General features: G+C 37.4%; 2 protein-coding genes and 1 pseudogene across 3 annotated transcripts; all 3 read left to right on the top strand.

Annotated features, from left to right (window-relative positions):
• Positions 1–1,892: 1,892 nt before the first annotated feature.
• LOC114391674 lies at positions 1,893–8,889 on the top strand (annotated as a pseudogene).
• Positions 8,890–8,916: 27 nt separating this feature from the next.
• Positions 8,917–11,454, top strand: LOC114391673 (protocadherin-11 X-linked-like). Its single transcript, XM_028352651.1, has 2 exons — positions 8,917–8,988; positions 11,206–11,454. The coding sequence occupies exons 1-2, from the start codon at positions 8,917–8,919 to the stop codon at positions 11,452–11,454; spliced, it is 321 nt and encodes a 106-aa protein (XP_028208452.1).
• Positions 11,455–18,655: 7,201 nt separating this feature from the next.
• Positions 18,656–20,764, top strand: LOC114392390 (50S ribosomal protein L24-like). 2 transcript variants are annotated; one of them, XM_028353513.1, is made up of 6 exons: positions 18,656–18,769; positions 19,063–19,135; positions 19,251–19,346; positions 19,527–19,630; positions 19,725–19,861; positions 20,401–20,764. In XM_028353513.1, the coding sequence occupies exons 2-6, from the start codon at positions 19,076–19,078 to the stop codon at positions 20,481–20,483; spliced, it is 480 nt and encodes a 159-aa protein (XP_028209314.1). In that variant the 5' UTR covers positions 18,656–18,769; positions 19,063–19,075; the 3' UTR covers positions 20,484–20,764. The 2 variants fall into 2 exon arrangements, with proteins under 2 accessions (XP_028209314.1, XP_028209315.1); XM_028353514.1 differs by having other exon boundaries at positions 18,672–18,769; positions 19,036–19,135.
• The last annotated feature ends 6,895 nt before the right edge of the window (positions 20,765–27,659 follow it).

Here is a 27,659-nt window from a genome sequence, read left to right as displayed (position 1 = left end):
TTCACATTTCCCGATTACCAGCTTGTCCCCACACTTGAAGAGTACTCCTACCTAGTGGTTTACCTGTACCAGACAAGATACCTTTCCATGGTTTTGAGCCTACCCCTAAACCCTCCGACATCGCAGCCGCCCTCCATCTTAAAACCTCTATCATCCAAGCAAACCTTACCTCTAAAGGAGGCCTCCAAGGTCTTCCCACCCACTTCCTCTACCAACAAGCCTCCATATTTGCTGAAGCAGCTAGTATACTTGCCTTCCATTCTATCCTAGCCCTCCTTATAATATGGCCTTTTACTCTTCCCAAATATTGACAACTTCATCGATATCAATGCCATTAAGATCTTTCTTACAAAGAACCCGTACCCACTCTACTCGCCGATACCTACCATTCTATCCATGACCGTACCCAGGCTGGCCGTGGAACCATTTCTTGTTGTGCACCTTTACTCTATCAGTGGTTTACCTTCCACTTACCTCAATCCCGTGCCTTCAAGACCAATGATGATAAGCTTTCTTGGCCTCGCCGAATCATGACTCTTGACCCATCTGACATTGTTTGGTACCAAGCAGCTAGTGATGTTGGAGAGATTATTGTGAGTTGTGGTGAATATCCCAACGTACCTCTTTTGGGTATGCGTGGCGGAATTAGCTACAACCCGCTTCTCGCTCGACGACAATTTGGGTACCCGATAAAGACAAAACCAAACAACCTTGCCTTGACTAATGAATTCTATCTTAACCATGGAGATCACTCGAACAAAAGGGAAAGATTCGCACAAGCTTGGAGCGCTATCCGCAGACTCAAACAGAAGTCAGTTGGGAAAGAAATCAGACTATGTACATGAATTCTTACACCCAGTGGGTTATTGATAGGACCAAGAGCTTTGGCCTACCCTACCGCTTACCTAGATACCTATCGTCCACCATCCCACCATCATCCTTGCCTATCCCCTTTGATACTAAGGAAGAGTTTCATGAACAATTAACCAAAGAAAGGCAAGAAAAAGAAACTTGGAAGAGGAGATGCCAGGAGCTCGAGCAAGAGAATGAGACTTTGAAGGGGAAGATAGCCCAACAGAGCCGTGAGCTTTTTATCCAGAACCAGAGGATGGTTGAGAAGGACGACTTGCTTCGTCGGAAAGACGCTTTGCTCCACCGAGATGCTAGAAGGAAGAGGAGGTTTATGGATTTGTTCTCCCGTGCACATTCAGATTCCGAGGATCCATCTACTCCGGGAGTTTGAGTCTGAAGTTCTTAGGACCTTATGTTTAGATTTTAGCTCCCGAAATCTCTTGACTTGTAAAAAAAAAAAAAAAAAAAAAATTTCTTTGTAATATTCCAATGCTTAAGTGAAGTGTTTCAGTTTATGATGTTTACAATTTCTCTAACAAGTTCTTCGATAATAATTTGTTCCCTTTCTTTTTGCATAAGCATAAAGCATGCATCATGTTGCATTCATGGTTTCTAAATCGAGTCTCACACTGTGTTCACTACTTCAAAAGGGGGGAGTCAATCAACCGCCGCCCAAGGAAAGTGGCCCGACGAATTCTCCACAAAACCAACTCGCATTTACAACACTAGGGCCAATCGGAAGAGGATGGATATAGTTGAACAAGAAAATCAGAGTCTCAGGGAGGAGGTTGCCACTTTACGAGAGGGAATGGATAGGTTGACGACCATGATGAGTGCACTCCTGTCAGCCCAGAACTCTCAAGCTGCCGCCGCTGCTGTAGAGCAGCCTTTGGTGAGCACAACCCCGCTATCTACGGTGACTTCTCCACCCCTCTTTTTGCCTCCAGGTTGTACATGGGGAATGCCACCTCCAGTCTGTGGAAGCTCCCAGCCCGCTGTATCTGAAGCTCCACCTCCTTTTGCTCAGCAATCAGCACCGGTTCCGCAACCCAGTACCTCTTTCCCTCAAGCTGCAATGACTTATTCAGCTCCACTGATTCACACTATTCAACAAGAGGTTGAACCAATTTTCCAAGCTGAAAATGTTGTAGCCTTCGACAAGATGGAAGAACTCCAAGAAAGATTGATGGTATGCAAAGGGAAGTCGAAGCCCTCCGAGGAAGAGATCTGTTCGGGAAGGACGCCTGTGAATTATGCTTGGTCCCAAATGTTACTATCCCTCACAAGTTCAAGGTGCCAGACTTCGAGAAGTATAAAGGGAACTCTTGTCCCCGCAGTCACTTGGTGATGTACGCGCGGAAAATGTCCATGTATACTGACAATCATAAGCTGCTTATTCATTTCTTTCAGGACAGCCTGACTGGGGCCGCTCTGAAGTGGTATATGAATTTGGACAGTGCGAGCATTCGTACTTTCAATGACCTGGGTGAAGCGTTCATCCGGCAGTATAAGTACAATTTGGACATGGCCCCAGATCGTGATCAGCTCCGTGCGATGACACAAAAAGAGAAGGAAACGTTCAAGGAGTATGCCCAGCGTTGGAGGGAAGTGGCTGCCCAGATTGTCCCGCCGTTGGAAGAAAGGGAAATGACCAAAATATTTCTGAAGACCCTGAGCCAGTTTTATTACGAGAAAATGGTTGCAAGTGCACCAACAGACTTCACTGAAATGGTCAACATGGGTGTGCGATTAGAGGAAGGTGTCCGAGAGGGACGTTTGGCTGTGGAAAGTACCCCTGCCGCAAGTAATGCCAAGAAGTTTGGAGGCCACTTTGCGAAGAAGAAAGATCAAGAGGTGGGAATGGTAGCTCATGGTAAGCCTCAGCAGAATTTCACCCCATATCGTCAGGTTGCGAATGTCGCATCCACTATCCCAAACCCATCATATCACCAACAAAGGCCACATTACCCCTACCCGTACCCTCCACAACAATACCCTCCACAACAATACCCTCCACAACCATACCCTCCACAACAATACCCTCCACAGCAATACCATCAGCCACAATACCCTCAAAAACAACAAAATCGCCCGCAGACCCCCCAACAACCATATCATTCACAAAACCGCAGAAAACAACCTTTGATCCAATCCCGATGAAATATGCTGACTTACTCCCCGCCCTGCTCGCCAAAAACCTTGTCCAGGTCAGAACACCCCCTCGTACACCAGATGTTTTACCTCCCTGGTTTCGTCATGATTTAACCTGCGCTTTCCACCAAGGGGCCCCAGGTCATGACGTTGAAAACTGCTATGTCCTGAAGAATGAAGTGCAAAAACTAGTCCGGGCCAACTTGCTATCCTTCAAAGATCAGAATCCCAATGTTCAGGCGAACCCTCTGCCGAACCATGGGCCTGCTGTCAACATGATACAAGATTGTGATGAAGACGGTGTCATCCTGAACGTCCAGCACGTCCGAACTCCCCTGGTCCCAATACATATCAAGATGTGCGAGGCAGCTCTGTTTGACCATGATCATGCAGCGTGTGAAATATGTCCTGTGAATGTAAAAGGATGCCCGAAGGTACAAGAGGACATACAAAGGCTGATAGACAATAGAGAACTAATCATCACGAGGAAGGACAAGGAAGTGTGCGTCATCACCCCTGAGTTTCAGCGGTTGGAAATAAGCTATAACAGTGGGGAATCAACTACTACTCCACTGGTGATTAGCTTGCCAGGACCTATGTCGTATGCTTCTCTAAAAGCGGTCCCTTACAAGTATAGTGCCACGATGTTGGAAGGTGGGCAGGAGGTGCCTTTGCCCTCTCTAACTCCTGCGATTTCTGTGGACAACATTGCTAGTGACGGTAAAGTTCTAAGGAATGGACGTGTTATCCCCACATTGTTTGCAAAGAAAGTGAATGATCCGGCAGTTAAACAGGCGACAGTGAATGGCCCCGGTACAGGGAAGGAAGTAGGCCAATCCAATGGGACTAGCAAGAATTCTGATCATGACGAGATTCTGAAACTGATCCAGAAGAGTGAGTATAAAGTAGTAGACCAGCTGCTGCAAACTCCCTCTAAGATATCCATTTTGTCTCTGCTATTGAACTCAGAAGCACACCGTGAGGCTCTAATGAAAGTGTTGGACCAAGCTTTTGTGGAGAGGACGTGACTGTTAATCAATTGGACAGTATAGTAGGAAACATTACTGCCTGCAATAATTTAAGTTTTAGTGATGAAGAGCTTCCTGAGGAGGGGAGGAACCACAATCTGGCGTTACATATATCGGTGAACTGCAAGTCTGATGCTTTGTCGAATGTACTTGTGGACACTGGTTCCTCATTGAATGTAATGGCCAAATCCACATTAGACCAACTTTCCTACCGGGGGCCTCCCATGAGAAGAAGCGGGGTGGTTGTCAAAGCGTTTGATGGATCAAGAAAGTCTGTTATCGGGGAGGTTGATTTGCCCGTTACAATTGGGCCGTTTGTTTTCCAAATTACATTCCAGGTGATGGATATCCAAGCCGCATACAGTTGCCTTTTGGGTAGGCCATGGATCCATGAAGCTGGGGCCGTGACATCCACCTTGCATCAAAAGCTGAAGTTTGTCAGAAATGGGAAATTGATCACTGTGAGTGGAGAGGAAGCCTTGTTGGTTAGTCATTTGTCAGCTTTTTCCTTTATTGGTGCTGATGAAACAGAAGGAACCTCTTTCCAAGGCCTGACTTTAGAGGGTAAAAAGCCAGAGAAAAATGAAGTATCTTTTGCTACTTGGAAGAGCGCACAGAAAGTGGTGCAGGAAGGAACAGGTGTAGGATGGGGAAAAGTTGTGCAGTTGCTGGAGAGTAAAAACCGTGAAGGACTGGGATTTGCTTCTTCTGCAGGATCCGCAACGAACAGTGTTGGATCAAGCTCCATTACTAGCACCTTTTGTAGCGCCGGGTTCATCAACAACTCGCCAGAAGCCAATGCTGTCTTGGAAGATGCTCCTGAAGAGATAGTGCTTGCATTTGTCACACCTGGAAAACTTGTTCGCAACTGGGACGCGGTTGACATCCCTTCAGTGGTTCATGCATCAAAGTAATGTGTCTTTGTTTTTCTGTTTGTTTGTTTTTCAAAAAAGGATCCTTTCGTCTTGCCCAGGACGAAAGCGCAATTATGTAGGGCTGTTTTGTTTCAAGCACTACTCTTATTAATGGAAAATGTGGTTTATCCCGATATCTATGCTTATTGCTCTTTCTGGAAAATGGTAACACAAAAAACCCAAAATATTTTATTTTTGTTTTCTGATTTCAATTAATTATAAAAAGTCCGCATTGTTCACTCATTTTCTAAAATCAATCATCAATCATATGCAGACTAGGCATTTATGAGCCCGTTGAACATAATAACCCTGCACCCTCTCCCAACTACGAATCTCCTGTCTACGAGGCTGAAGAGGAGGAGGATGATGAAATCCCGAAGGAACTTGCTTGGTTATTGGAATATGAAAAGAAAACCATTCGGCCTCATGAGGAGGTAGTAGAGGTGATTAACTTGGGAACCGAGGAAGATAAGAAGGAAGTCAAGATTGGGGCATCGCTTGAGGCAACTGTCAAACGAAGGGTGATTGAATTACTCAAAGAATACGTCGATGTGTTCGCATGGTCGTACCAAGATATGCCCGGCTTGGATCCCCGTATTGTGGAGCACCGTTTGCCTTTGAAGCCCGAATGCCCACCGGTCAAACAGAAACTGAGAAGAACTCGCCCTGACATGGCTCTCAAGATCAAAGAGGAAGTACAGAAGCAGATCGATGCAGGTTTTCTTGTCACATCAGAGTATCCCCAATGGTTAGCCAACATAGTGCCTGTTCCAAAGAGGGACGGCAAGGTCAGGATGTGCGTTGACTACCGGGATTTGAACAAGGCTAGTCCGAAAGATGACTTTCCTCTACCTCACATCGATGTATTGGTTGACAGCGCTGCAAAGTCCAAGGTCTTCTCCTTCATGGACGGTTTCTCTGGGTACAATCAGATCAAGATGGCAGTTGAAGATAGAGAAAAGACATCTTTCATCACGCCTTGGGGCACCTTTTGTTACAGGGTAATGCCTTTTGGGTTGATAAATGCAGGTGCCACTTACCAAAGAGGCATGACCACTCTCTTTCATGACATGATGCACAAAGAGATAGAAGTGTACGTGGATGATATGATTGTCAAGTCAGGCACTGAAGAAGAACATGTCGAGTACTTGCTGAAGATGTTTCAACGGCTGAGAAAGTACCAACTTCGACTGAATCCCAACAAATGTACCTTTGGTGTTAGATCTGGAAAACTCTTGGGTTTCATTGTCAGTCAGAAAGGTATTGGAGTAGATCCTGACAAGGTCAAGGCTATTAGAGAAATGCCGGTTCCACAAACAGAGAAACAAGTGAGAGGTTTTCTTGGGCGTCTAAATTACATTTCTCGTTTCATCTCGCACATGACAGCCACGTGCGGACCTATATTCAAGTTGCTTCGAAAAGATCAAGGGGTTGTTTGGACCGAAGATTGTCAAAAGGCTTTTGATAGTATCAAGAATTATCTGCTAGAACCTCCAATTCTTATACCTCCAGTTGAAGGAAGGCCTCTGATTATGTACTTGACTGTGTTAGAAGATTCTATGGGCTGTGTGCTCGGACAACAGGATGAGACCAGAAAGAAAGAACATGCCATCTACTACTTGAGCAAGAAGTTTACAGATTGTGAGTCCAGGTACTCCCTACTTGAGAAAACTTGTTGTGCACTAGCCTGGGCTGCCAAACGTCTTCGTCACTACATGATTAACCACACCACCTGGCTAATATCCAAAATGGACCCGATCAAGTATATCTTTGAGAAACCCGCTCTGACAGGAAGAATTGCTCGTTGGCAGATGTTGTTATCCGAGTATGATATCGAATACCGCACCCGGAAAGCAATTAAGGGAAGTGTTCTTGCTGATCATTTGGCTCACCAACCAATTGAGGACTATCAACCCATCAAGTTTGACTTTCCTGATGAAGAGATTATGCACTTGAAGATGAAGGATTGTGATGAACCATTGCTTGGAGAAGGTCCAGACCCCGAGTCTAGATGGGGTTTGATTTTTGATGGAGCCGTGAATGTCTTTGGCAATGGAATTGGGGCAGTTATTATCACTCCTGAAGGTAATCATCTCCCTTTCGCTGCAAGGTTACGGTTTGATTGCACCAACAATGTGGCAGAGTATGAAGCATGTATCCTGGGCATTGAAAAAGCCATTGACTTGAAAATCAAGAACCTTGACATTTACGGGGATTCAGCTCTCGTAATCAACCAAATCAAAGGAGAATGGGAAACTCGCCACCCCGGCTTGATTCCATACAAAGATTATGCGAAGCATTTGCTAACCTTCTTCAACAAAGTGGAGCTTCACCACATCCCTCGTGATGAGAACCAGATGGCAGATGCGTTAGCAACTTTATCCTCCATGTACGAAGTGAGTCACCGGAACAATTTGCCAACAATCAGAATTCAGCGCCTCGAGAGGCCCGCCCACGTGTTTGCAGTCGAAGAGGTTGTTGATGATAAGCCCTGGTTCCATGATATCAAGTGTTTCCTTCAAAGCCAGGAATATCCACCCGAAGTATCCAACAAAGACAGGAGAACTTTGAGAAGATTGTCTGGTAATTTCTTCCTAAATGGGGATGTTTTGTACAAAAGAAACTTTGACATGGTACTACTCAGGTGTGTAGATAAGCAAGAAGCAGAATTTTTGATGCATGAGATACATGAAGGCTCCTTTGGTACTCACTCCAATGGACATGCAATGGCAAGGAAGTTGTTGAGAGCAGGTTACTACTGGATGTCGATGGAGACAGATTGTTGCAAACACGCAAGGAAATGCCACAAATGCCAGATTTATGCTGACAGAATTCATGTACCACCAACTACACTTAATGTTCTTTCTTCTCCGTGGCCCTTCTCTATGTGGGGCATCGATATGATTGGTAGAATCGAACCGAAGGCTTCAAACGGGCATCGTTTCATTCTAGTGGCTATTGATTACTTCACCAAGTGGGTTGAAGCAGCATCTTATGCAAATGTGACTAAGCAAGTTGTGGTCCGCTTTATCAAGAATCAGATCATCTGCCGTTATGGTGTGCCCAACAGAATCATTACAGATAATGGAACGAACTTGAATAACAAGATGATGAAAGATTTGTGTGAAGAGTTCAAGATTGAGCATCACAATTCCTCTCCTTACAGACCTCAGATGAATGGCGCAGTTGAAGCTGCAAACAAGAATATCAAGAAGATAGTGCAGAAGATGGTGGTCACATACAAAGACTGGCATGAGATGCTACCGTATGCTTTGCATGGGTATCGTACTTCAGTGCGTACTTCAACAGGGGCAACCCCCTTCTCTTTGGTGTATGGTATGGAAGCAGTACTCCCTGTGGAGGTTGAGATTCCATCGATGAGAGTTCTAATGGAGGCCCAGTTATCAGAAGCTGAATGGTGCCAAAGCAGATATGATCAGTTGAATCTAATTGAAGAAAAACGCATGAAAGCCTTGTGCCACGGACAACTTTATCAACAGAGGATGAAGCAGGCTTTCGACAAGAAGGTTCGTCCTCGTGTGTTTCAAGAAGGAGATCTTGTTCTCAAGAAGGTTTTATCTTTCCAACCCGACTCTAGGGGCAAGTGGACGCCTAATTACGAAGGCCCATATGTCGTCAAGAGAACTTTCTCTGGTGGTGCACTGACTCTTACAACTATGGATGGGGATGAGCTCCCTCGTCCCGTGAATGCGGATGCAGTCAAGAAATACTTTGTCTAAAAATAAAAGAACAGCTCGGTAAGTCGAAAACCCGAAAGGGCGGCTTAGGCAAAAATGAGCGTCTCGGTGGGTCGAAAACCCGAAAGGGCGGCCCAGGCAAAAATTAGAGACATCAAACAAAAAAATAATTAGCCTGATAGGTCGAAAACCCGAAAGGGCGATCTATGCAAAAGTTAAAGATCAAAAGACAAAGTAACTGCATCGAGATGATCTTTGTTCATTTGGGGCACAATGGAATGTCAGGGAGACCCTGAATCTGAAGCATCCAAACAGTGGAATTCAAGGTTGTCAGAGGGAACAACGGTTATTGTGTTCAATGAACCTTCAACTTATATTTACCATTTTCCAAAACTTTGTAAGATCAGTGGAGCCATGCCATTGGCAGGTCATCACTCTTTCAAATAAATTTGAGCCTGTTGCCTTTCATTTGGAATTCTCATTTATTCAGCTTATAAAACCTTTCCTTTTTTATGGTAGCATTTGAAACAAAATATTTCTCAAAATCATAAATTTTCTTTCATGTCTTTTTTGAGAAGCACAAACAACAAAACACTTTTTCTTTGAACTCGTGAATAGATGAAGGGTGTGTCAACAGCTACCATGAGAATGGGTAAACCTTGCAGGTTGCACGTGGTCAATTGCTTTTGTTTTCTAAAAAAAAAAAAAAAAAAAAAAAAAAAATAATAATAATAATAATAAGCATGACCACAGAAGCACCAGCTCTTCTACCATGTATTTTGGGATTGGCACGTTCTCCCAAGAAATGTTTATTCCCCATCCGTTGCTGCATACGCCGGGCTTTACCCCGTCACTATTTTGATACACCCTGGTGGCATCATCCCCATTAAAGATTGCCAAGTGTTTGTGATGCGACGTCGGGTCACTTTCCATCTTACCTGTCCAATCTTGTTCCATCAAATCTATCATTCACACAATCATACAAGCCAATCCTCCATACAGTCATACAAGTCGTGTCGTCATTCAGGCATTCATACATATACACATTCATGCATATACAATAAAGACAATATCATGCGTACATGGCTGCATTAACCATCATGAGTCTTGCTTCATTTATCTTTTCATTTCAATCAATCATGAATAATTTGTAACCTTCTATTTCCCCGAGTGTCATCCCCAATGGGTCTGATCCAAAGGTGTCACCCTCTCTCCGCCAAGTGGCAATTTCTTTAATGAACAGCTTGTGCATCATTTGCCTCTGTTTCATGTCATCAGTTGGCTAGTTCGGCAATAACCTGAACAGTTGACATTCATCTTTGTTTTTTGTCAATTGACTAGTTCAGCAATAACCTGAACAGTTGACATTTATCTTTGTCTTTTTGTCAGTTGACTAGTTCGGCAATAACCTGAACAGTTGACATCTATCTTTGTTTCTTGTCAATTGACTAGTTCGGCAATAACCTGAACAGTTGACATTTATCTTTGTTTCTTATCAGTTGGTTAGTTCAGCAATAACCTGAACAGTTGACATTTATCTTCAATTCTTGTCAGTTGATCAGTTCAGCAATAACCTGAACAGTTGACATCTATCTTTGTTTCTTATCAGTTGATTAGTTCGGCAATAACCCGGACAGTTGATATGTATCTTTGTTTTTGTCAGATTGGCTAGTTCGGCAATAACCCGAACAGTTGACATTTATCTTTGTTCCTTATCAGTTGGCTAGTTTGGCAATAACCCGAACAGCTGACATTTACCCCCAATAAAACCATGTGATCCCCAGTCGGACCCCTTTTCTTTAACAAAATCGGGTACCATTTGGTTTTGTTATTCCCAGTCAAGCCATTTACCTCGTCTTGCATTCATACTTGCATCGCAAGCATTCGCAACATTACGTGCATAACAGTGCATTCATAGCATTTTGTAGTTGAAATTGGTCAAAAATGGTGTACTCTGTATTTAAATCTCTTCGACCCGTCGCTTTAAAAGTTTCACTTTTAAATCTCCGTAACGAAGAGACTTAAATAGGGGCATCTGTCATACCCCATTTTTGACCCGTTTTTATTTCTTTTTTCTTGTCTTTTAAGCCGGAAATTTCCATCATTTCAGATGAAATTTCGGCAGGGAGGTATTTTAAAATACCTCAATTTTGTTTTGAAGACGCCCCTTTTTATTATTATTTATTTATTTACCTTTTTTTATTATTATTATTTTTATTTTTTTTTAGTTATTATTTTCTTCTTTTCTTTTCCTTTTATTAAGTGTTTTTTTTATTTCCGTTTTTTTATTAATATCTTTATTAGTATCTTCTTTTCGTTTTTTTATTTTTTTATTATTATTATTATTATTATTTTTTTTATTTATTTATTTTTATTTTATTTTATTTTTTATTTTGCTGTTTTATTTTTTTTTGTTTTTTTCTTTCTTTCTTTCTTTCTTTTTCCTTTTCCTTTCCTTTTTCCTTTTTCTTTTCAGTTTTCTCGGTCCAGGCCCAGAGGGGCTCTTCGTTTTTTACCCTAATTATGTCCTTTAAATGCTGCATTAATTACTGTGCATGTCAGAGGGAGAGAGAGAGGGCAGAGGTGAATACGAACAGTCAAAATACCAACAGCCAAGCCACCACTAGCCACCACGAGCCACCACTCAACAGCCCCTTTCCTCCTCCGCGAACCACCACCATCGGCCTAGCCACCACTCAACCGCCACTCTCCCCCTCCGCGAACCACCACCATCGGCCTAGAGCCACCACTCAGAGCCACCACGAGCCACCACTCAGAGCCACCACTCAGCGCCACCCTCCCCCTCCGTGAACCACCAACACAAGAAAAAACCAAAATCATCTTGCTCATACTATTCATTTCCTTCCCTAGAAATCGAAACGTTAGAACAGAAACCCACGCGAACACAGTAACCCACTCACTCACGCGGCCTAAAGCCTACACCAACCACCACCATCAGCCGACACCCACACCCACACAACCCAAACTGTAACCGTTTCCACTCTGAAGCTTAAACGATAACATAAGAACAAAGGTAGTTCACTTTTTTTTTTTTCTTCTAAGATTCAAGGCTAGATCTAGGCTTTATCAGTATTGGTTTTCAAAAAATAACGGTGGATTTGAGAACTAGGGAAAAAAAGGAATTCAAAACATGTAGTTTTTTTAAAAAAAAGGAGGAGTTTCTTTTTCCGACGCGGCGGCGCCGCCACCCATGGCCGGCCAGCCACTGCGCCGGTAAACAGCTTCCGGCGGTGTGTGGTTAGAGAGAGAAGAGAGCTTCTGAAGCGTTTCTTTAGAGAGAGGAAGAAATTGGATTTATGTTATTTTAGGGTTTATTTTCGAATTTATACTGCTGCCATGACCAATACTATGGTGCACGCGGATCTCTGTGTCCCCATGGACCATCAGGGTTGAACCGTTAGATCCTAGATCTAACGGCCAATGTTATCCCCTGTTTTGATCAGATGCGTCTCACCTCTTGGTTTTTACTTTGTTCTTCTTCTCTTGTGACGTTTGATTAAGATCTAATGGCTAAGACTGTGCCTCCCCATGATCAAATCTGGACGCTTCGATCAATCTGACGATTCAGATTTGATCTGTTAAGCCCACTTTTTATTTTGAGCCCATTTCCTTTTTTCTGTTCCTTCTAGTATTTTACTTTCTGCACCCCCTTTTCTTCTCTTTTTTTTTTTTTTTTTTTTTTTTATTACTTTTTTTATGCATCATATTTACTTTATGCCCTTGCATTTTTTATTTTCTTTATTTATTTTCCAGCACCATATCTATTTTACGTCTTGCATTTTATTTTCCAGTATCATATTTATTTTTTGTCTTGCATTTTTATTTTGTTTATTTTTATTTTATGCATCGTATTTACTTTATGTCTTGCATTTTTTATTTATTTTTAGCATCATGTTTATTTTATGTCTTGCATTTTTATTTTCTTTTTTTATTTTATTTCCAGCATTATATTTATCTTTATGTCTTGCATTTTTTTTATTTATTTTTAGCATCATGTTTATTTTATGTCTTGCATTTTTATTTTCTTTTATTTTATTTCCAGCATTATATTTATCTTTATGTCTTGCATTTTTTATTTATTTTTAGCATCATGTTTATTTTATGTCTTGCATTTTTATTTTCTTTTATTTATTTCCAGCATCATATTTATTTTTATGTCTTGCGTTTTATTTTCTTTATTTATTTTATGCACCATATGTATTTATTGTTTTGTATTTCATGCATTTTATTATTTCTTCTAGCATATTTATTTTAATGCATTTGAAATTTTTATTTATTATTGTCAATTAGAATGTATCTAGGTCCAATGTAAATAAAAATAAAAATGAGAATCTGCACCGACACTCACATTTATTTTTATGTTTTCCGCCGAGGACGATCATGTGATTTGAACCGTATCCGAGGAAAAGGGCCCTCACTTGATCCAACGTCATTTTAAGGGATCCGGCGCGTTTAGACTTATCTCCGTATAACTAAAAAAAAAAAAAAAAAAAAAAGAGAGTCAAACAAAAAAACCAAAAAAAACTTTCCATAATCGAAATTTCAAAAAAAGGGTCAATCTTTATCCTTTCTTTCTTAATCAAATCTTTAATCAACCTTTAATCAATCTAACTTTTTTTTCAATTTAAAATCAATCGAACTCACTTCTTTTATTTCTTCTATGCCTTTTCGGCCTCTTATCTTGCCTAAACTCTTCTTTTTTTCGAACTTTAAAATCAATCAAAACCAATCACTTGACTTTCTACCCCGAACTACATGATTTTGATCCCATTCGGGTATGTAGGCAAAAGACTTTGTCTTTCCAAATCAATAAAAATAACAAAAACATTTCTTTTCCTTTCCCTCGAACCTATCTCTTTAATCTTTTCACACTTGAGCATTTATTTCAAAACAAATAATTAATTTAGCATAAAGATAAAATAAGCAAGAGGTTCCTATAGAGTACTATAGACGTTTAGGGTGCTAGTACCTTCCCTTTGCGTAACCAACCCCCGGACCTTTGATCTCTCAAAAATAGGGTTTTTTCGAGCTTTCTCCCTTTTCTTCGGAAAAATAAAAGATCGGTGGTGATCTTAAATTGCGAGTCAATGCTAATCAATAGCTTGATATCCAAAAATCACCGCGACACTATGAATTGTTAATAGTAATAAGTATGTGTAGGTAATATAATGTTATTTAATTTCATATTAATGATTATTTCAATTACTCATAGAATAATGAATGTTAAATTATATGATTATTGGTTTATGGGTAATTGAAATTCATTGTTATAAGGCATTTATGGATCACCCAAAGGTTGATTAGTTGTTCTTATAATTAATGAACATAATTGTAGGTGATTTGTTTGTATCATTAGTTTTATTTATATACCCAAAGGAAATAGATACTACTAATTGGTGCATATTTAATTGCCAAATAATATTAAGAATTTTATTAGCATCATCATGTTTGTATGTTGTGTGTTGGTGTATCACCCAGGTCCATTTGCTAAGCTTCTTCAGAAACATGACATTTGTGTGTAATGCACAATGTCTGGTACACCACAACAAAATGGTGTATCATAAAGACGTAATAGAACACTAATGAATATGGTTAGGAGTATATTAATCAATTCAACTTTACTCGTATCATTGTGGATGTATACCTTGAAAATTACCATGTATTTGTTGAATAGGGTTTTTAGTAAGGCAGTTCCAAAGACACCTTTTGAACTGTGGATGAATAGGACACCTAGTATAAAACACCTGCAAGTTTGGGGTTACCAGACATAAATAAGGATTTATAATCCACAAGAAAGAAAATTGGATGCAAGAACAATTAGTGGATACTTCATTGGTTATCCAGAAAAAACAAAGAAATATGTTTTATTGTCTTAATCATAGTATGAAAATTGTCGAAACTGGAAATGCAAGGTTCATTGAAAATAGTGAAATAAATGAGAGTATAGTTCCACGAGAAGTGGAAACTAAAGAAGTTAGAGTGCTAGTCCCTTTAGCTTGTGCCTCTAGTGGTAAGGTGATTGCTCCTTTAGTTATTGTTACAAACAATAATGAAGAAGCACAACACAATAATGAGCCTATGATACACAACGAACCTATTGTAGAAGAATCACAAGAAGTAGCATTAAGGAGGTCTCAAAGAGAAATTAGACCAGCTATTTTGAATGACTATGTGGTATACCTACATGAAACAGAAATAGACTTAAGCATTAATGATAATGATCCAGTTTCATTTTCATAAGCTGTAAGCTGTGATAATTCTGAGAAGTGGTTAAATGCCATGAAAGAAGAGATAAATTCCATGGAACATAATGGTGTTTAGGATCTTGTAGAATTACCAAAGGGTTGTAAGAGAGTTGGTTGTTAGTGGGTCTTCAAGACTAAATGTGACTCTCATGGCAACCTTGAATGTTACAAGGCTAGACTTGTTGCTAAGGGGTTTACTTAGAAAGATGACATTGATTATAAAGAGACGTTTTCACCGGTCTCACGGAAGGATTCTTTTAGGATTATCATGGTATTAGTAGTCCATTATGACTTGGAGCTACATCAGATGGATGTGAAAAGTGTCTTTCTTAATGGAGATTTAGAAAAAAATGTTTATATGGACCAACCAATGGGGTTCTCAGTTGAAGGAAAGGAACACATGGTGTACAAATTAAAGAAATCAATATACGGTCTTAAGCAAGCTTCCCGCCAATGGTATTTGAAGTTTAATGATACCATTGTTTCCTTTGGATTTAAGAAAAATATTGTTGATCGATGTATATATCTGAAGGTCAGTGGGAGTAAGGTTATTTTTCTAATCCTGTATGTTGATGATATAATGCTTGCAACTAATGATCTTGGTCTTCTTCATGAGACTAAGAAGTTTATTTCTAGTAACTTTGAAATGAAGGATATGGGTGAGGCAAGCTATGTGATAGGGATAGAAAGATTTTGAAATAGATCACAAGGATTGTTAGGCTTGTCTCAGAAAGCATATATCAATAAAGTACTAGAGAGATTTAGGATGAAAAAGTGCTCAACATCACCTGTTCTAATTCAGAAATGAAACAAATTTAGTCTCGCACATTGTCCTAGAAATGATCTGGAATGAAAACAAATGGAAGCAATTTCGTATGCATCATTTGTTGGGAGTATTATGTATGCTCAAATTTGTACTCAACCAGACATAAGCTTTGCAGCTAGAATGTTAGGCAGATATCAAAGTAATCAAGGAATGGAACATTGGAAAGCTGCAAAGAAAGTTCTAAGATACTTACAGGGAACAAAATATCACATGCTTACATTAGGAGGTCTGATCACCTCGAAGTGATTGGGTATTCAGACTCAGACTTTGTTGGATGTGTGGATACAAGAAAATCCACTCTTTGCTTTGTATTTTTCTTAGCCGAAGGAGCAGTATCATCGAAGAGTGCAAAACAATTAGTTGTTGTTGCATCTACCATGGAAGCTGAATTTGTAGCATGTTTTGAGGCTACAATTTAGGCTAATTGGTTGTAGAACTTTATTTTAGGGCATGGAATTGTCAACGGTATTGTTAGACCGTTGAAAATGTATTGTGATAACTCCGTAGCAGTATTTTTATCTAAGAACGACAAGTACTCTAAGGGTGCTAAGCATATGAAATTGAAGTACTTTGTTGTGAAAGAAGAAGTTCAAAAACAAAGAGTGTCAATAAAACATATTAACACAAATCTTATGATAACTGACCCTTTGACAAAGGGATTACCGCCCAAGACATTTATAGAACATGTTAAAAATATGGACATTATTGTTATTGATGATCATTAAGTATAATTTACCTTATGTATTTTTACTGACACTCTGAGCTCATTTATGATATGTTTCTAATTACCTGTTCTCTATGTTTGCATGTATGTTTGTGTTAGAGTAATGTTAACAGGTTTGTCTTGAATAAAGACATTATGTTAGATCAATTATGTAGTCCTAACTAATGATCATATTAAGGAGAAAACTAATTTGTAGTACATGAAAGGGATTGTGTCAATTAGGTGATGTACAACTACCATGACTCAAATTGGTTCATATTTTTAATCATGAAATTATGATGTACCCAATGTATAAAATAGTTTAGTCATTTTTTAATGCGCATTATGTTAGTTTAATCTATTTATTTATTTAGTCCATAATGTTTAGTAATATCACATAAGCCAAGTGGGAGAATGTTAGAATTGATGTCTCATGTGAGAGAAATGTGACTTATGTAGGGATTAATAAATAAATAATTAATAATTAAAGAGTAAATTGTAATTGGGTTAAATAGGAAAAGTTTCTAGAGGTAACTGCTACTTGATGAAAGTAATGATTATAAAAGGGAGTTAATACCCACTAACGTGAAATGAAGTCTCATTCCTGACAGAAAAGTGTTCTCTCTAATCTATAACCATCACAAACTTAGAGAGGTAGAATAGTCAAGGGAGTAAAATGTTTTTCTCGTCTTCCAAGGAAATCAAAGTACACCGGAGAGAAGCTTCCCTATGTAGAAAATTACGCATTATTTATTTATTTATTATTTGTGAGAATAATAGGTTTCAAGATGTTGTTGGTTTCCTATAATTGATAATCTAGGAAACGTTTAATTTTTTTAAAGAACCGTTTATCAAACTATGTATCCCAAAAATTGTTCTTTATTGGCATTTGATTTCTCAAATAAACAAAAATTAACGATCAAAAGTCAGAACCTAAATCTAATGCTTGACCAATCAGAACTCATACTTAACCACTCAACATTACATTTTCATAACATAATCTAACCGGATGAACAATGCAACGCAACAACTTTTGGGAATAAAAAATTAGCATTCACAATACGCCTAAAACAACTTCCTCCTAAACCCCTAGGATTGAAACCGAAGCCACAATCACACAAGAGAGTGAGGTTACCACAATAAGGAGGCGCTAGCAGCGTCAGAGCAAGCTCCCAATCTCAATAATCTGGCAGTCGCGGCTGAAGATGTGGCGGCAGACAAAACGTCGGCCCATAATCAGAAGGCGGAGGCAAACGGAACTACGGTGGATAGGGACACAACAACGATCGGTGATGGTGAGGCCCTGGAGGCGGATGAGACCTTGGATTGAAAGGCGGATTCTGGTGGTGCAACATTTGGTTCGAGAAGCTTCCACCCTCGGCACGACGGAGTCCTAAATTGGCGTCGCGTATGGAGTGCAAGTGTGCGTCGCCAGAGACGAAGGGACATCTGCCGGGTCCTCGGTGCTACAAAACTAATAAAAAGTGAGTGTTTAAGTTGGTGAGTGCATGGATGAGTGAATATTGTGATAAGCACATGTGTGAGGAGAGAGAAAGAGAGAGTATGAGTGGGTGTGAAGACATTGAGGCGGTGGTGGTTGCGACGCTGTCGGTGGCGGCGATGAAATGAATGATGGGAGGAGTGTGTTGCATAGTAGGAGAAACATAGACGAAGTGAGTGAAGTGTGTGCGAGTAAATGAGTTTGGCGCGTTCATGCACGCCATATGAGGTGACGCGTGGGGGTGGCTTATTTATCTGAAAATCTTATAAGGAACCCAAAAATCGAAATAGACATATTTTTGCCCAAAATCATCTAAGAAGCAACAAAAAAAATTAAATGTATCTTTCTAATCCTTCAAATTTTAGTTTTTTTTTCATTTTTCATATTTTAATTTTTTTAATCCTTCAAATTTAAATTATTTTTTTCTGCTTTAAAAATTTATTAATCAATTCAAAAATCAATTTAATTATTTTTATTAATTTGATTTTGATAATTTTAAATTATCAGAAAATTATACTTTAAAATATAAATTAAAAATTAAATTCAGCCAGTAAAACATTTCCTCAAATTTTTAATTTTATTTTTTGTTTAATTATGGAAAAGACTAAAAAAACATTTAGTAATTCCAGAAAATAAAAAATAATAATTTTAAACTCAGAGAAATAAAAAAAATTAAGTTTGAGAGATTAAAAACTTAAGAAAAAAAAATTCATAATCATAACTAATAGGTAGAGACAACGCCGTTTGAGTCGCGTCTGATAATAAAAATACACAGTGAGCTCTCGCTTCTAGCCCTAGGGCGCTGCTCCCGATTTTCTCTCTTCGGATTGGTACTTAAGTTGTTCTTCTTTAATTTATCTGAAATTTTGCTTACTAATCTGTATAGCGATTTCGTCAGTTTCATTTTCAAAACCATTTCATTTAAGCTTTTTGGAGTAGTAAATATATCATTATCAAAATCGAGCATGTTGGTTTTAATAATTTGTGTGAGAACTGAAAAGGTTAAAATGAAACACTATTTGTTAGAGTTTATCACACATTGAAGCTCGAAGGTTTCATTGTTAAGTTTTTGTATTCAAATTGCTTTGTGTTGTAGATTTTTACTCAGCTTTTGTGATTTTAGAGTGAATTGTGAAATGGGTTGGAAAGCTGCTGAGAAACTCATTAGGCACTGGAAAGTTGTCAGAGGGGATAATGTAAGCCAAGCCAAATCCTCCACCATATATGTTGTTGCTTGTTCTTTCCCACTTTCACCTTTTATTTTGAAATAAATAATAGTTATTGACTCATGCATTTATTCATTTGTAACAGGTTATGATAATAAGGGGCAAAGATAAGGGCGAGACTGGGACTATTAAGCGTGTCATTCGCTCTCAGAATCGTGTCATTGTTGAGGGTAAAAATCTGGTGAGTGATTAACACAGCACTCATCATCACAATTTAGGCATTCTATTGTTCTAAAGTCCAATATTCTATAGCTTTTGCGGAAGTGTTTGTAATTTTCACTCCATTATCAATGTGTCTTGCATCAGAATCTTTATTAATTATGTAATTGGGATTTGAACATGTGGTTGTGTAAATTTATAGGTGAAAAAGCACATCAAGCAAGGGCAAGGTCATGAAGGGGGCATCTTTACAGTTGAAGCTCCAATCCATGCCTCCAATGTGCAAGTTCTTGACCCAGTGACAGGGTATGCACATTTATTTGTTGAGAAAATTGAACTGGTGATTGCATCTCCTTAGGTTGGGGATGACACATCAATTAACCAACTTTTACTTATGCAGGAAGCCTTGCAAGATTGGACACAAATATCTTGAAGATGGTACTAAAGTCAGAGTATCAAGAGGAATAGGATCATCTGGGTCCATAATCCCTCGGCCTGAGATCTTAATGATAAGAACTACCCCACGACCTACTGTCCGTAAGTATCTAGAAAGCTTATGTTTTTTTCTTGTCATGGCAAGAACCAAGAGATAATTGATTGAAAGTGAGGAACTGAAAATGTACTTGGATTGAAATGAGAAAGGTGTGTACAACAAGCCCATAATGTGGCTTATGTAGACTAGAGAGAGAAAGTTACTGATCACTTTGGTTTAATTTTAGAGATTATATCGATTAATTATAGGTATAGTCGATGGTTATTATGATCAATTATGTGAAACAAGTTTCCAAATATGCTTCTTTTTTGTGATTTTGGCTTCTACAAGTACTTGAGAATGAAGTATAATATTTATTTTACTTGATTGAATGTGATTCTTTGTGAAACGTAACAGTTTTGATAATGTATTTAAAATGTGGAAATTGGTTTTCTCTGTTTGCTACAAGGAAGAGATAATGAAGCCTATTGGTCAAAGATAATGTAGTTTATCTGTTTTCAATTATCAATTATTCCAAATATACATTTAAACAGTTTTCAGAAACCCAAAATATCTTATCCTATTTGTTATTTATTTTTGGCAGTTGGTCCCAAAGATACTCCAATGGATCTTGTCTTGGAGAAGACTTACGATGCTAAAACAGGAAGGGGCATGCCTGAGCTTTAAGGAGATTAGGTACCTTATTCAAGTTAGGTAGTTGCTATCATGATGAACAAGATATGGAGTGAGTTTGTCACAGGCTTTCTTTATCGTGATTCTGTTAAATTGCTTTCAAATTTCTGTGTTTAATGTGATCATGAGTTTCCAATAGCTAAAAAACTAATAATTTGTTTTTATCTTTTCCTGTTCAATTGATGTGATCTCCTTTTAAGGACGGTTACTTCACCTTCACTCCATAATTGTTGAAGTGAGTGGAAATTGGAAAAAAAAAACTTGTTTGATTGTTATGGTTCTAGTGATTTAATTAATTGGGTTCATCCATTCATGTTTTATTTGAGCTAGATTCCCCCCTCTCCCTCCCCCAAAGGCCTTTTAATCTCATGTCACAGTCTATATGGTGGAACTCTTTCTTCCTGTTTCATCAAACCTACTGTACAAAGTCAGGTTGCATGAAAATGGTAAAAAAAAATTTATCTCAATTTTATGAAAAGCCTCTGAGAATAGCTAACTCAGAAGACTAACTTATTGGGTGACTTTTTTTTAATGGTGTTACTATATTTATATTTGATCAAATCCTCAATTTGATCTTCTGAAGTTACATATGTCACCGCATTAGTTCTTAACAAACTTTGATCACCAAATTAGACCTTCAAAACATTTAAATCATCATATTAGTCCTCCAAAGATTGTCACCAAATTAGTCCCTTAGAGATCTAGAATATTATATTACCACATAGGTCCTTATATAGGACTAAAATGGTGACAAAAAGAATCTTTAACATTGTGTTTAGATAAAGCATTTGAAGAGAACAATGCAATTTTCAAGGGTATTCTGATTGCTACCCAATAAAATGTTCTGTTTGGGTATTTAATAGAAGGATTTAAAGAATTCTCTAGCATTGTAATCCGATGTTAAAACCAGGAATTTAAAATTCCATCAAAATAAGTTGGATTTTAAATTTCCTCATTCTCCATCTTCATCCAATAGTACCCAGCACAAACAATCATACCTCCACTGAAAGTCATCTCTGCAACTCAGTTATGCCTTCACGCGCAGACGGTAGACCTACAATAAGGTTATCAAACTCGACAGTTTATGTAAACTCGTGAGAGTTCCATAGACTCAACTTGTAGATTCAACTCGAAAACTCGTAAGAGTCTACTTCATATAAAAATAATAATAAAATATCTACAAATAACATACCAATTAAACATTTCAATAATATAATAAAGCAAATAGTAAATCATAAATTTCACAATATTTAAATAATCAAGTCTAGTAATGCATCACTGCTAGATAATAACTTGCCGATATTATAGTAGTGGTAGATCATTCCCATCGAGGGTTTGATGTTATTAGAGAACAAGGGTTTGATGTTATTAAAGATAAGAATTTTTTTATTCGGGAACAACACATTAAATGAAGGTATGTTGAACACTATACAGACAGAAAACAACCAAAATGACTTACATTTTGGTCTAATTTTTTTAACTTGTTGACTCGTTGACTTAGTAGTAAACTCGAGAGTCTACCGAGTTTACTTAAAGTTTATAGAGTCTACACAAAGTCTATTAAAAATAGAGTTTACACACGAGTCAACTCATAGAAGGTAAGTGGACTTAGTTAATTCGTAAGAGTTAGCGAGTTAACTCGAGAGTTTGATAACCATGTTTGCAACCACCATCAAAACTCTCTCCTCCACCACTTTTCCCTTGCTGCTGTCAGCCTGTCACTGTAACAACCCAGCCCAAGTCATCTCCACTTCTGCACCATCCTCTGCCAAAACTGCACTCCCATTAGCACTGCCAGAACCTCCATGCCTAGCTCCCCATAGAGTCGTTGCCCTTCAAATTAGTCTACTTCCATTTCCAAGTCACGGTTCTCCTGAATAGGCTCGTGACTAGTTCCTTAGCTTTTTGTTATATTTGGTCGAACCCAATACCTATGTTTTGAATCCCAATGGAAATACCTGCAAAGTTTAATAATTCAAACATATGATGTCACAATTGAATGGAATTTGATTGCTTCAATAACAATTCAATTGCTTTGTATTTCAAAATCTTGACATTTTAAAACACTTCATCCAAACTGTTAGGGACTAATTCGGTGACCAAAAGTTTTGGAAGATTAATGTAGTAATGTATGTAACTTAAGTTCTCTATATATTTTGACTCCAAAATATACTCTATTACATTAATGTCCTTGGTTTTGACAAGGAACTTCATTATGGGAAGGCAACAACATTGAACTCCCTAAACCAAATATTTCTAGAGGATTGAGCTAGGTATTGAGATTCCAATACTGTATGAGTGAACATTTGGTTGAGGTTTTTAGTGGCAACCGGTGGTGATTTTCCTAATCCATCGAAATGAAATGCAGCAGGTCTAGTGGAGGTCCGTTTTGTGGAAAATATGTGCTGTTAAGCAAAGGCAAAATTCAAATTATTGGATTTGTTTCCGTTTTCTGATGAATATGTAGAGTGTGCCTACAAATGTCGCTTATTCTTCCTTTCGAAGTAATTAAACTCTATCCCTTCAACCACTTTTCTAGAATTGAAAGTTCAAATCTGTCCTTCTATCAACAAAAATGAAGTGAGGAAATGGTCCAATGGCATGAAGAGATACAACTAATGTTTGTTGTTTAGTGTTTGAGAAAGAACCATGCAACTCGGCAAACATATGTCATGCATGGGTAAGGACTAGAGATTGAAAATGTGGAAGAAAAGAAAAGAAGCTTGGCTGGTCAACAAAGGCACAAAATACTGACGTAATATAATGAAATGTATGGCATCGTATATGTTCCACTCCCAATATAGCACAATGAAAAAGATAATTTTAAGTTTGCAGAATGGGATTGGAATAGTAAATTTGAAATTCTTCCCCTCATTACCTTAAATTTGAGAAGATGAACATTTGCGTACTTTTCCCAATTATCAGTGTAGGATTGGTACAGGATTGGGAGTACCAAATATGCTACTTTTTTAAAAAACTTTGAAGAAGATGCTTTTGCCTAAATCAATAGCTTTCTAAAGCACACTAAGAACCATGCCGTTGTATTTTGAATTTAAACTTCAGGATTGATGTTGGAACATTTGCTTGTTTAATTTGCACCATATTCGTGACACGAGATTTCCACTGATTAGATATATGTGCACCTAGGAAAAAAAAGAAGATATCATGTGATATTAAAAAAAGAAATCTGCAGCGTGCCAATCCTAGGCCTTTATTTTAATTTGTGAAGATATCATGAAAATTCTCATTGATATAAGTTCCTGGCTACTGTTTTTCACGTCCGTAATTTATAAAAAAAAAAAAATAATCATCATAATTAAGATCTTTGATTTTTCGATGGAACCTTGAGATATTCCACAAACTTCGGTCCCTCGGATTGACAATGAGACTAATCATGGGTCTCGGATTTAGTAAGTTCTTTGTTTCTCTCTAAAAATATATTCTATAGGGATTAAATTCAAGCTCTTTTCCACAAACTTGACTTGTGTTAGTAACTCAGATTGTGCACATTTTGAACTTGTTACAAGAGTTTAAACTAAAAAACTAACAAGTCCCTAATTGGTTGAAATAAAAAGCAAAATATGGCTAATTAAAACTAGACATCTTTGGCAAACAACTAAAAGTTGTTTTTTTTTTTTTTAACTCAAACAACCAACCTTTAAACAAACTTACAAGCAATCACAAAATGTATAAAGATATTTAAATATTTTAATATGATACCAGAAAAATCTCAACAACTGCATATAGCTACACCAATAGGATAATTAATTTATATAATTTTCTAATTGTATTAAACGATTCTTTCTCGAGTAAGGATCTTCTCCCCTTACTCGAAATTGTCAGTAGAGGAGAGAAAGATACATACATTTTATTTATACATTCTTGGTTCTATCATGTGTATTAATTATATAAATATGTGATTTTTATCATATTTAGAGTAAAAAAAATCAATGAGAATATAAAATAAAAACTATAGAAAAAATTTATAATGAATAAATAAATAAATTAATTTTAAAATGTAAAAGATATCTTTACCTTACATTGTTATAGTCTAAAAAAATTGTGTAAGATAGACAATAATCAGAGATAAAAACTAATAATATTTTTTTATTATAATTTGATTATCTAAATTAAACTAACCCCGTCATTGTTTTTTTTCTTTCAAATCTCAAATTAAACCAATTCAGTTTTATTATTTTTGTATTTAGTCTTACTCTAAAATTGAACCAATCTAACTCAAATACCTAAAAAGTATTACATATTAACTTTCTAATACAGCCAATTAAATGGGTGGAGCAATACGCTTGAGACTATTTTAGTTTAACCTGTTGTCTCAAATTCAAATTTGATATATACAATTGTACTAAAGAATTGGAGGAAGTTCTTTGTTGCTCGTGATTTTACTCATAGAATTATCTTTTGTAGAAAATAAACATGGTAAAAATATATTGTGAGATCAAGAGGTGGAACTAACAACTTTACTATTAGGATAGGATTAGATTAAGGTTTAGCTTTAATTTCTTACTTGTTCAATTTAGTCTTAGTTGTGCTTATTAAGGATATACAAAAGATTATATATAATTACATACTTTTTACATATGATATGGTCTTGGCAGTAAGCTTAAAAGTCTGGCGACATACTTTAAGTAGCAGCAAGACAGAGTATGTGAATTACATTTTTAGCGAGAGATAAGAGAATTTTAGCTCGGAAATAAATTTGAGAGAAAATTTTATACCATGATTTTAAGTTTAAATATTAAGATGATGGAGAAATTAATAAGAATGTTACACATGATATATGTGACATGACTTAAATGGAAAAAAACATACTATAATAAATGATAATTTATTAAATATTTTTTTTCCATTTATATAATTAAATTATAATAAAAAAATAGTATAAGTTTTTATCTCTAATTATTGTCTATCTTACACAATTTTTTTAGACTATAACAATGTAAGGTAAAGATATCTTTTACTTTTTAAAATTTATTTATTTATTCATTATAAATTTTTTCTATAGTTTCTATTTTATATTTTCATTTACCTTCTGTTGCTTCATGCATTGCTACTGATGATTATCATGAGAGAAAATCACATGTCTGTTGTTGGAAGTCTGGGAAGGCATTATCAATGCCGACGTATCGTAAGCGACGGGATAGATTGACGTTTGATGTTGTGTGCTAGATTCTTTATGGTGACCATCGTGCATTTAGAGAATTTAAGTCGATTTCTTTGTTTTTTGGACATATCCGATGGGGTCCATCTATTGTCATACATCGACTAGAGAGGGTTGTGCGATAGTTTGGGTATGTATAGACCATTCCTCCACACCTTATTGCTCCAACATTATCCATAGAAGATATTGATGATAGATGAATTCAATTTTTTGAATACCTTGCACCAGTGGGTCAAATATGTGTTGCGCTTGGACAGTGTCCAGCAGACTACATGGAGTGGTTCTACATGATTTCTCATTCCTTCATGAGTCCGGCCCAGCCTGGAGATCCTCCTAGACATCCACCTGTGTTGCATGATGACATATTCATTGAACCAGATATTCTTCAGCACCTGGTGGCGACAACGATTATGGAAGAAGCACCTACAGATGCACTTATTCATGCAGAGCAGCCTTGACATGCAGTGGTAAAATATATTTTCAATTGTCACTGTTACTCATTATATCTGAACATGCATTAACCTTAAACTTTTTTTTCCTTGTTGTCAATGTCCTAGGAGGCTTGCCAAGCAATAGTTGAAAGGTTGGAAATGTTGCTTAACCTAAGGATAGTGACTGAAGGTACAGAAGCATACACTGTCATAGAAGACTGCCTAAGGATCGCCGAGGTGTGACTGTGGAATGCAGTGTATATGTGCAGTCACGACGAAGGCAGTGTATGGAAGACACATGAAGACCTGTAGGATTTATTACGTTTTATATGATTTTTGTATGCAATATAACTAGACAATGTTTATTATTTAATGTTATTTGAAAAAAAAATTGTTTATTTTCATATGTGTAGTAGGCAGATTTTAAATTAATCACCAAACAATTGTAAATATTGACGTAACAATAAACATTAATTATCCATGCAACCCTAAACCCTAATTAGTCGCGTAACAATAAACCCTACGTAGTGAAGTAACACTAAACCATAATTAGCCAAGTAACAATAAACCCTCAGTCGTGAACTTAAACTAAACCCTAATTAGTGACGTAATCTCATGCATTTTTTTTATCAACCAGGGATTTACACTTTGCCTTCACATTCTTATCAATGTGAAATCGATACAACAAGTTGATACACTTAGGGAATATAGTTTTCATTGCATTCATCAATGCTAGATCTCTATTGGTAACAATAACTCCAGGGATGACATCAAGTCTGAGAAAAAGGCTTCAAAACCGTTCTAGAGCCCAAACAACATTATTTAGATGTTCTCCCTCCATATAAGAAAAACCATTAGAGAATGTCATCCCTGTTGGTGTGACACCAACAAAGTCAAGTAACAGGAGCTTGTACCTATTTGTTTTGTAGGTACTATCTATCAAAAATACAAAATTACAGACATTGCATAACTTGACTACATCAAGATGACTCCATTAGTTATAACAGGAGCTTGACGTACAACATCTCCATCCTTCAATCTATGCCAATGAATATACCGATCCCGTTCAAGAAACTTCATTAGTTGTTGTGTTTCAATATTACTACCTCTTATGGAAGAACGTTGTGCATTTCTTGCATTGTATACTTGTTTGATTGTTATATAATTATTGGTATTGTGCTCCTTCAACGTTAGCAGAATATTTCTTGATTTCACCATTGACTTTGTCATATCATCAATAATAATCTTTTCATCCATTTTCAATCGACCAACATATGAATTTCCAACTAATGACTTGACTAATTCATGATTGTGACTCCCACACATTAGCTTGATCATCCATCCTTCGCCTCCAACCACTAGTTTTCCACATAGCTTAAAGGGACACCCACATTTTCTACTATCAGTATCTGTTCTTACCAAATCTTTCTTCTTGGTCTTATACTGACCACTCCTTTCACAACCAATTAAAACAAATGACGTCCTTCCTCTCATACCAATATTTGTGTCTGGCCTTATAATCACCGCCACAGAATCAATTTCATAAGTAACAGCTTGAGC

The sequence above is a fragment of the Glycine soja genome, chromosome 17, assembly GCF_004193775.1.
Source record: "Glycine soja cultivar W05 chromosome 17, ASM419377v2, whole genome shotgun sequence".
NCBI classification, from domain to species: Eukaryota; Viridiplantae; Streptophyta; class Magnoliopsida; order Fabales; family Fabaceae; genus Glycine; species Glycine soja.
Note: the sequence above shows the minus strand (reverse complement) of the source record. Positions and strands in the feature narration are given on the sequence as shown.